The sequence below is a fragment of the Loxodonta africana genome, chromosome 19 (genome assembly GCF_030014295.1).
Source record: "Loxodonta africana isolate mLoxAfr1 chromosome 19, mLoxAfr1.hap2, whole genome shotgun sequence".
NCBI lineage: Eukaryota > Metazoa > Chordata > Mammalia > Proboscidea > Elephantidae > Loxodonta > Loxodonta africana.
Window position 1 is genome coordinate 46222639 of NC_087360.1, and position 10638 is coordinate 46233276.

At 46.5% G+C, this 10638-nt stretch overlaps 1 protein-coding gene across 6 annotated transcripts; it reads left to right on the forward strand.

Annotated features, from left to right (window-relative positions):
• Positions 1 to 1658: 1658 nt before the first annotated feature.
• On the forward strand, positions 1659 to 9429 carry STMN4 (stathmin 4). Of its 6 annotated transcripts, none has more exons than XM_003412462.2 (6): positions 1659 to 1972; positions 3108 to 3203; positions 4354 to 4434; positions 4885 to 5093; positions 6358 to 6549; positions 9370 to 9429. In XM_003412462.2, exons 1-6 carry the CDS (start codon positions 1960 to 1962, stop codon positions 9427 to 9429), a joined length of 651 nt encoding a protein of 216 aa, XP_003412510.1. In that variant the 5' UTR covers positions 1659 to 1959. The 6 variants fall into 6 exon arrangements, with proteins under 6 accessions (XP_003412510.1, XP_010590655.1, XP_010590656.1 ...); XM_010592353.3 differs by lacking the exon at positions 9370 to 9429 and adding an exon at positions 7241 to 7261; XM_010592354.3 differs by lacking the exon at positions 4354 to 4434.
• The last annotated feature ends 1209 nt before the right edge of the window (positions 9430 to 10638 follow it).

The following is a 10638-nucleotide window of genomic DNA, read 5'->3' on the forward strand; positions in this document are numbered from 1 at the left end:
GTCAATCCACCTCTTTGAGGGTCTTCCTCTTTTCCGCTGACCCTGTACTCTGCCAAGCATGATGTCCTTCTCCAGGGACTGATCCCTCCTGACAACATGTCCAAAGTATGTAAGACGCAGTCTCACCATCCTTGCTTCTAAGGAGCATTCTGTTGTACTTCTTTCAAGACAGATTTGTTCGTTCTTTTGGCAGTCCATGGTATATCCAATATTCTTCACCAACACCACAATTCAAAGGCATCAATTCTGCTTCGGTCTTCTTTATTCATTGTCCAGCTTTCACATGCACGTGATGCGATTGAAAATACCGTGGCTTGGGTCAGGTGCACCTTAGTCTTCAAGGTGACATCTTTGCTCTTCAACACTTAAAAAAGGTCCTTTGCAGCAGATTTACCCAATGCAATGCGTGTTTTGATTTCTGGACTGCTGCTTCCATGGCTGTTGATTGTGGATCCAAGTAGAATGAAATCCTTGACAACTTCAATCTTTTCTCCGTTTATCATGATGTTGCTTATTGGTCCAGTTTTCTTTATGTTGAGGTGTAATCCATACTGGAGGCTGTGGTCTTTGATCTTCATTATTAAGTGCTTCAAGCCCTCTTCACTTTCAGCAAGCAAGGTTGTGTCATCTGCATAAGGCAGGTTGTTAATGAGTCTTCTTCCAATCCTGATGCCCTGTTCTTCTTCATGTAGTCCAGCCTCTCATATTATTTGCTCAGCATGCAGATTGAATAGGTATGGTGAAAGAATACAGCCCTGACGCACACCTTTCCTGACTTTAAACCAATCAGTATCCCCTTGTTCTGTCCAAACTACTGCCTCTTGATCTATGTAAAGGCTCCTCATGAGCACAATTAAGTGTTCTGGAATTCCCATTCTTCACAATGTTATCCATAATTTGTTATGATCCACACAGTCGGATGTCTTTGCATAGTCAATAAAACACAGGTAAACATCCTTCTTGTATTCTCTGCTTTCAGCCAGGATCCATCTGACATCAGCAATGATATCCCTGGTTCCACGTCCTCTTCTGAAACTGGCCTGAGTTTCTGGCAGTTCCCTACCGATATACTGCTGCAGCCGTTTTTGAATAATCTTCAGCAAAATTTTGCTTGCATGTGATATTAATGATATTGTTCTATAATTTCCACATTCGGTTGGATCACCTTTATAAAAAAAAAAATTTTTATAGTAACTGGCAATTCTCTACCACCCCATATCAGATTTGGCTGGGAAGTGGCCTAGGGTATATATAGGGAGAAATTCAGGACACAGTTATTTTGAGAAAAACTCTCAGGTGACTCTGATTTAGGATTTTGTCTCTCACACCAATCCTTAATTTGGACTAGGCCACTGAGCTACACAGGGAGACAGGTGAATATCCCTTGTCCAATGCAGTTTTGGGAAACCTATGTTTGCATACTCTGGGTGGCATGAAGGCACCTGGGTGATGCAAATGGTTTGCCCTTGACTGCTAACCTAAAAGTTGGCAGTTTGAACTCACCCAGCGATGTCCCAGAAGAAAGACCTGGCAATCTGCTCCCATAAAGATTACAGCAAAAGAAAACCATGGAACAGTTCTACTCTATAACACATGGGGTTGCCATGAGTTGGAATTGACTTGATGGCAACAGGTTTTGCTTTTGGTTTTGGGGGGACTTGAGACTGGGAAGTCAGTTATGAAGCCATCATTAATGCATGGAAACAGAGCCTGGTTGGTGTAATGTGGAAAAGGGCTGTCTGAGGTCCTTTGAGCATCAGCGTTTGGGGAAGTGAGAGTTGGTCTGGAGAGGGCCTTGAGGTGGGAGATCCTCTCCCTGTTGCTTAAAGAACTTCCTTAGGAGAATAACCTGCCAGCAGTAAAATACGTTCTTTTTCTTAGGTGTGTGCAGCTTCTTGAGGTGGTGACAGATCCACTCTGTGACTTTCAGCCAGATTCAACCACCAGATCCCAGAAAACATGACCCTAGCTGGTAGGTACAAAATCTGTTTCTGTGATAGGGCACCGTAGCATAGGGTACTTCTGTACATACCTGTATGTACCTATATGTGCTCAGGAAAAAAAAAAAAAAAACAACTGACAGGAACTACACCAAAGAGTTAAAAAAGATTATCTCTAGATGGTGGGTGGGATTACAGTTGAGTTTTTCTTCATTTTGCTCATCTGTGTTTTTTAATGTTTTTATAATAAACATGTATTATTTTTGCAGTTAGTTTTATTTTCAAATTTGTAAAAGGAAATGAGGGAGAGAGTCTGGCCACTGTGCTGTGAGTAAGCTTCCGCTGAAGGAGCCTGCAGTGCCAGGCATGTCACAAGCAACAGTGACCTCAGGATGGGAAGAGAACTAACTCACAGAAACACACAAAACTGGCTGTGAAACACCTGGGGCAGGGCAGGGGGGTCAGGGCACCAAACCATCAGCTCTTACCTGCAGCCTCCTGGTTTTCATGATGTTCCCAAATAAAGACACAATAGATGGTGGTGGGGACATTACCCCAGCCCTTGAGGACACCAGCCCCTCTGGCTTTGATCATTGTGCTGGGAAGGTCAGAGAAGGCACACAGCCTGATTTTGCCACCCGGTGAGGGGGAAGGGCCCAGAGGCAAGGATGGCTCCTGTCCCCCCCAGCTTCTTTACCCTTGGGGCAGGATGCTAAGCACTCTGACTAAAATGAAGTACGATTTTCTGCAACATGGAGCAAAAGAAGTGGATATCCTGGGGCAAGTGTGGGGAGTAGAGAGCTCAGTCCAGGGTGACAGGGTAGAGTGAGGGCACTGGTGCTTGGGGCCTTTCTCTGAGGACATTTTGCTTATGGTATTATGAGAAGAAGAGATGAACTGGGCGGAAAGATAAGGTCATCTGGGTGTTCTGGAAGGCTAAAATTTTAGTATGTAAACAGAGTAGGTCTGAATCGTACCAAAAAACCTAAATAGGGCAATGTGGGGCAAACGGAGCGGCTAGATCCCTAGCCCAGGCATGGGTCTGGGTGGTCTGGGCACCTGTGTGGTGTCAGGAGTCCTGGGTGCCCAGGCACCCAGACTCACACAGATGCTGGCTTTTGAGTCTGGGGGGTTCACCATCTTCATCTGTCTGGGGTGTGTCTGCAGCCTACAAGGAGAAGATGAAAGAGCTCCCCCTGGTGTCCTTGTTTTGTTCCTGTTTCTTGGCTGATCCTCTGAATAAGTCATCCTATAAATATGAAGGTAAGTGAAGACCACAGCTAGGAAAATAAGGGGTGAAGGTCTCCTGTGTGTTATTCTCATGAGTACAGACGGTATCCTCTACCCCAATTTCATGAAACCCTTCCCATGTCACGTTTTCTTTCTCAGATCCAGTAAGACCATCACATCTTATTCTGAGGGTCTAAGCACAGTGATGAAGGCAGGGTGTGTGGCTGCAGCCTAGGGGACTAGGCAGCCAAGTTCAAGATCTGCGTCAGACCCTCCACAGAGTACTCTTGATCTTAGCTTAACTTTTGTTCATTCATTTAACAAATCAATGCTGTGGAGAATGCAGGGATGAACCAGACACGGATTCAGCCCTCAGGGAACACTTAGACTAGAAGAGAAGATAAAAACCCATTGCCTTCGAGTTGATTCTGACTCATAGCAACCTTATAAAACAGTGTAAATAGCTAGATTACATGGCAGACATTTTCCTCAGTGGTGGGTAGATAATGCTGAAGGAGAGGCCAGAGGTAGGAAGACAACTTCTGTCTGCAGCAACCCAAGGAGGCTCTGTGATAGTGATGCTGTGGGTGACTTTATGACAGGGAGAATCCCAAAGGCAGGAAGCACAAAATGGCAATGTCCTCATCAGGGATGATCGGGGCGGGGGGTGGGAGGGGACAGTTGCCCTCAAGTTGACTCTGACTCATGGCGATCCCATGAGTGGCAGAGTAGAACTGTGCTCCATAGAGTTTTCAAGGGCTGATTTTCTGGAAGTATGTCTCCAGGCCTTTCTTCCCAGGAGGCTCTGGGTGGACTTGAACCTCCAACCTTTCAGTTAACAGCCAAGCATGTTAATCGTTTGAACCACCCATGAACTCCAATTAGGTAACAAACCAAAAAAAAAAAAAAAAAAAAAAAAACCTATTGCAGTCAATTCTGACTCATAGCAACACTATAGGACAGAGAAGAACTGCCCTATTAGGGTTTTCAAGGAGCGGCTATTGGATTTGAATGGGCAACCTTTTGGTTAGCACCAGAACTCTGAACCACTGCGCCACCAGGGCTCCAAATCAGGGAAGAGGTCCCTTCTTAATTTCCTGTAGGTTAATGAAAAGGGACGGGTTTGGTCTGGAAATGAGAGATGGGAGTGCTCTGATTACCTGAGATTGTTTTTTCTGTTTAGGCTGGTGTGGGAGACAGTGTAGGAGAAAAGATCAAAGCCAGCGGAAAGACAGTGCTGACTGGAGAGAAAGAAGAGAGCAGGGTAGGAGAAATGAAGGGGATAGATGTAAACAGGCTGAGCAATTAGATTGGTAGTTGAACAACGAGTGGATGGGTGGTGGGTGGTGGATAAAAGCCACCATTGTTTGTCACCATAGATTACAATTTGAGCAAGAGCTCAACTATGGGAAGAGGCTTGCTGCAGAAACAAAAGCCGAAGCAGCTAGTTGTTCTCAAACATTACATATTCTGGGAACCCTTCTCTTAGAGCCTGAAGCCTTATGTGGTTACAAACTCCTTCAGCTTTCTCAGAGCCATCAGACAACTGGGCCCACTGACTTTAGGTACCGATGTTCAGGATTGACCCAGGACCCTGGTCATTAGGTTTTCCTGGGGGTCCCCAGATTTCCCATGCATAGGGTGGGCATGATTTACGGGTACCCACATTACATCTCGTTCAGGGGCTGAGCAGCACCTTTTCTGCTCTCTGCAGCAGACACAGTGGACCTGAACTGGTGTGTAATTTCTGACATGGAAGTCATTGAGCTGAACAAATGCACCTCAGGCCAGTCCTTTGAAGTCATCCTGAAGCCACCTTCCTTTGATGGGGTGCCTGAGTTCAATGCCTCCCTGCCGCGGCGACGAGATCCATCACTGGAGGAGATCCAGAAGAAACTAGAAGCAGCTGAAGAGCGACGGAAGGTAAGGGCTGCCCTTTCTTTCCTCCATCCCAGCATGAAGGGGAGACAGTTGGAAAAGAGAGGCAATGGCCCTGAGCTGAGGTTCAGTCACCATCGACTTATGTTTAAACAGTAATTCCTATGTGCAGGGCAGAAAATGAGGCATAATTGAGGGAAACAAAGAAGTAAAAGCCCTGTCTCCTCTAGGAGCTTACAGTTTAGTGGGTGAGACACTGCACTACATAACTCCAAGAAAAAACCCCGTTAACCCATTGCTGTTGAGTCAATTCTGACTTATAGCAACCCTATAGGACAGAGTAGAACTGCCCCATAGGGTTTCCAAGGAGCACCTGGTGAATTCGAACTGCCAGCCTTTTGGTTAGCAACCATAGCTCTTAATCAATACGCCACCAAGAGGTGCCTTATATGCACAGTGATAAGAATAAGACATTGAAAAATATTAACGAATTAGGGAAAGGCTACACAATTAAAGAAAGTGTTCCTTAATTGAGGAATGCAAGGAGAAGGACATGGTTTAGTATATTTTCACCACCTTAGCATGACTTCTAGGTCCCTGGATGGTGCAAAGAGTTTGTGCTGGGTTTTAACAAAAAGGCTGGCAGTTTGAGCATACCCAGTGGCACCATGGAAGAAAGATCTGGCAAACTGCTTCTGTAAAGCTTATAGCCAAGAAAACTGTATGGAGCAGTTCTATTCCATAACACACGGGGTTGCTATGAGTCAGAATCAACTCTGCAGCAAGGGGTTTGCTTTTTTTGGTTTAGCATGATTTCTGATGTTTCCTATTGACTCCTCGGGGCCCAACTCAGATGCCGTCTTTGTGTAAGCTTTTCCTCAGCAGAAAATAATCTCCTCTCCTGGATTGCTATAGCACTTTATCTCTGCCTCTAAGGCTTATGTCTCATGCTACTCTGGGTTATAGTTATTTACATATAACTTATTCTTACTGTCTTTTCCAAGTTGCTGGAATAGTGCCTGGCACATAGAATAAGGTCATTTAGTGTTTTTAGATGAATGAACAAGTGAGGCGATGAGAAAAAGAAATCCAAGGGCATTTAAAAGAAGGCTGAGAAAAATCAAATCGTGTGCGAGGCTGAGAAGGTTGTGGGAGAATCCAGGAAGCGTCCTTGCTTTCTGCTAATGGGCCAGGGACCAGGCTTAGGGAGGACTGTGTTGGGGGTGTGGAGCTTGTAAGCCAGGATGATCAAAATATACCCCAGGATGCTCACCCTCAAGGGCCTCTTTCGTCCTTTGTGCTCCTCTAGTACCAGGAAGCTGAACTCCTGAAGCACCTGGCAGAAAAACGAGAACATGAGCGGGAAGTGATCCAAAAAGCCATTGAGGAAAATAACAACTTCATCAAGATGGCTAAGGAAAAACTCGCCCAGAAGATGGAATCCAATAAGGAGAACCGGGAGGCCCACCTTGCCGCCATGTTGGAACGTCTGCAGGAGAAGGTAAGCAGTCCCAGAGCAGAAAAGAGGCTCCTGGGCCACTCTGTCTTTCTTTCATGGCAAGTATACATGGATCTACATGTCATTTTGGGAGGAAGCAGCTTCAGGCAGGAATGGGGATATTTCTATTAGGCTGAATTCTTAGAGAGTTCCAGGGAATGATTTGGGAGGTCATAGGCAAGAAATGTGAACTGACCATTAGAATTCCTCGGGGTACACTCTGTCCAGTTACATAATTGAAACTTCTCACTGTCCTAGGGAAATTATACCTCTTATCTTCTAGAGGAAGCCTGCATAATGCAACGCAGCAGGGATAGACAAGCATGGTACATTCCTAGCTTCATCCTTGAATGGACTGATTTGATTTAATGAAACATGCTGACATGAGTTTCTGGCTCTATGCCAAGGGGATGATGAGCTGAGTTGCCCATTGAGCAGGAAATATGATTCTCTACAATCCTTTTGACATGGACTGAATGAGGCACAGGTCTTCCCAGTATGCTCCCTTTTATCAATAAACCAAATGGTGTCACCTAAATATGAGAAACGTGCGAGACTGGGGTTGGTCCCACATGTCAGCAGAATAACAGCCCATTCTGTTGAGAACACGCTGGCCTCATTTCCTCAGTCTCAAGGCTGCCCCAGTTTCTCCTGCAGCTCCTGGGAGAGCTCCAGCTCTGTGTTTTATTTCCAGGAGCCGCCTGCTGCGCGGTGACTCCAGGGACCTGATCGGTGGCCTCGTCCCATGGTGAGCAGCGTGGTCCCTACTCCTTCTGCCCATCTACCAATAGTCTTAGACCTTTGGCAATAGTTACTAGAAAGACCTGTCTTTCTTCACAAGGGATCTGAATGTTACATAGGCCCTGGAGTTGGCCAGTGTGTGGCTGCCCCCACCCCCATGCTTGTCCTCTAAGGGGAAGCAATGTATCATATGAAAGGGAAGTGATCTGGGTCTGACTTCAGGCCTCCCCAGCTATTTGAAGGATGATTTGGAGCAAACTCTTGGAGAAAACAAAAACAAAAAACTGCAGTTGAGATAGGACGAGTCATGGACTGTCAGTCAAAATTCAAAACAAATAATTGAGGCCAAACCCAATATTATACATATTTGACAGATTAGGAAACCATGTCAGAGAAGGTAAAATGATTTTCCCAGGGCCACATAGTTAATATGCAATGGAGCTGGTACTGAAACACAGCTTTTTTTGCTCCAAGTCTATGGAGCTCTTTCAGTGCCTCATGGGAGACCGGTACACAACTGTCCCACTAGACTTTTGTCAGGGGGCTTTGGAAGCCAAGGAAAGGGAGTCTAAAAACCTTTTAGGATTTATACATAGAGCTCACCTGGAAATGGAGGTAGATTTAGAGTTGGAGTGATTGTAAAGGCCCATATTGTGGAGTAATAGCTTTGCAGGTGAGTTAAGACTCAAAGAAGCAAGGTGTCTGAAGCAAACATTTTAGTGGGCATCACTTCTCAGGGGCACTGATCCCTACTCAGTCTGGTGAAGGTGGGAGGTGGGATGGGAGCTAAGCGTGTTGTTTTTGCCCCATACCAGGCCATGGACACCTTCAACAATACCTTCTGTGACAGTATTTGGGTTATGGAAAATTCTAGAGCTTCTCCAGGGACAGGTTTGTAGCATAGGGTATACCCTGGGAACTTGGATTGTCTCTGTGGGTCTACTCCAGGCTAATTCTTGACATTTGGATGGAATGATGACAGCCTTCTATAGAGATAACATTTATTGAGCACCCACCATGTGCAAGGAGCCACATTAGAAAATGGGAGGTACAAAGATGAAAAAGACAAGGTCCCTACCCTTACGGAACAGACCACTTAATACAAGAAACAGATGTTGCACAATGAGGAGTAATGTAAGGCAGACCATAGTAAGTTCCTGAACTGAACACTAAAGCCACAGAATTCTAGAGGTAAAAGAGCTTTCCATATATCCCCCTCTTTTAAAGACCAGAACAGTGAGATTTGATGGATGAGGTGAGTCACTCAAGGTCACACAACTGGTAGGCCTCTCAACTCAGATCTCCAGTCTTTGGAGCTTCATTATGCAGTGGAACAAAAGAGGGTTCTTTTCACAACACTTGTAAGAAAGTCCACTCTTCGGAGTTGGGCAAAATTTCCAAAAATTCTTCTGGCAATTCATACTTGAAGAGCCTTCACCTTTGGCCAAACCCACTGCCATCTAGTTGATTCCGACTGATAGTGAACTCATAGGGTTTCCAAGGCTACAAATCTCTATGAAAGCAAGACTGCCACATCTTTCTCCCCCAGAGAGTGGTGGTTTTGAATGGCTGACCTTTCAGTTAGCAGTCGATTGCTTTAACCTTTCACCAAGGGGGTTAAAACAACTCTTACTAAGGAGATAGTCAAGAAACAAAAGCTGCAGTCAAACTGCCTGGGGAGCTTGCAATGAGGCCTGTGCGCTCCACCTGCTCCTCTAGCACAAGCTGCCGTGAGCAGCTTCTTGTGTCAAGTCACGCAACAATCAGTCTCCAAACCCCAGAAGGGCCAGAAGGAGGGAGAGACTGATGGGCCCTGAGAGCACTGAGAGAGGGTCCCCTTACAGGGGGTTAGCCCCAAGTCAATGAGCGGAGCTCTGCTGGAGTTGCACCAGCAGGCCTCGCCCACCTGCCTCCTGTGAGTCTTGCCTACCACCTTCTGCCCTGTCTCAGGCCGCCTTTGCAGACACTGCTCTCCACTTCCGGTGTGGGTCATCCTTTACTTCCGGTTCTCTTACCCCTCAGCCTCCCTTTATCCAGGGGCAGGCTTGTGTGACCCGACATTTCCCCTCCATTTCTTCCCAGGACAAGCACGCGGAGGAGGTGCGGAAAAACAAGGAGCTGAAGGAAGAGGCCTCCAGGTAAAGCCCAGAGGCCAAAGAAGTTTCCAGGACAGACGGACAGCAGCAGCAGCTCCGCAGTCCCCGAGGCAGCCCTGTGACGCCGGCTGCTCTCCCAGCACTGGGGTTTGGGGGGAGGGGGAGGGTGGCCCAGGGGCGTTTCCTCTGCTTTTGGTGTTTGTGAACGTGAAGAATTGACCAGTGAAGCCATCCTATTTGTTTCGGGGGAACAGTGATGGGGTGGGAGAGGGAAGAGCAGGAGACAGGTTGGAAAACGGAGATGGAGAAGAACTCATGGACATTGCCACATGGCCCACTGCAGACTCAGGTCACGTCCTCTACTTTTCTTCACACTGCCTGGACTCTGAGCATCCAGGTGCCATGTTGAGGGAAATTGAAAACTGGAGCAGTGGAAGTTCGGGGTGCAGTGCAGAGTCCGGGGTGGAGCAATGGACGCACAAGTCCAGCAGGATGTGGGGGGTGGGACCTGGAGGCATTTCCACCCTGGAACATGTGGGATGAAGCGTTGGGGTGCCAGGGTCTGAGTGTGTGTGTTTTAACCATCCATTTTTGATCATCATGACAAATGAAACATTTACTCCAAGTCTCCAGTTCTTTATTTCCTGAATTTGTCCTTTGGATGATTAATAGAATGTTCTCGATACCACTTTTGTTCCTTTAGTTTTGCCATCAGATCACTTGAGGGGCTGAGAGGGGTGGGTTGAGCCCTGCCAGCCTTTGGCGTCACTGAAAGGTGTGCACTGTTTTTTGGAACTCCTTTTTGTGTGTGTGTGTGTGTGTGTGCTTTCCCTTGTTGGATTGAGTGCACTGAATTGATGAGGTTAGAAACCAATTGTCCTTTTTGTGGCTGACATTTTAATACGGTCCCCAAGATGCATAGTCAGAAGAAAGTCCTCCTCACTTTGGGGGTTTGGGATTCTAGGTGGGTCGCAAAAAGTGCGTGAAGAAGTATTTGTTAGTGGAAAGCAGGGAGGGACATTTCAGATCCATTTTCACCAGAACACTGAGCCGTGGCTGGGGAAGAAGGCTACCCCATCCCCAAACAGAAGGGGTGGGATAGCCTGCAGGGAACAGGATCCACAGGGGGTGTCCCCACTCTGCCCCACATACGGTGTAGTTTTGTACAGCTTTGCAAATAAACCCTTTGGTATTAATATTTTTTTCATGACCCCCAACCCCAAAAATATTTTTTTCATGAATGGTACCACAATTT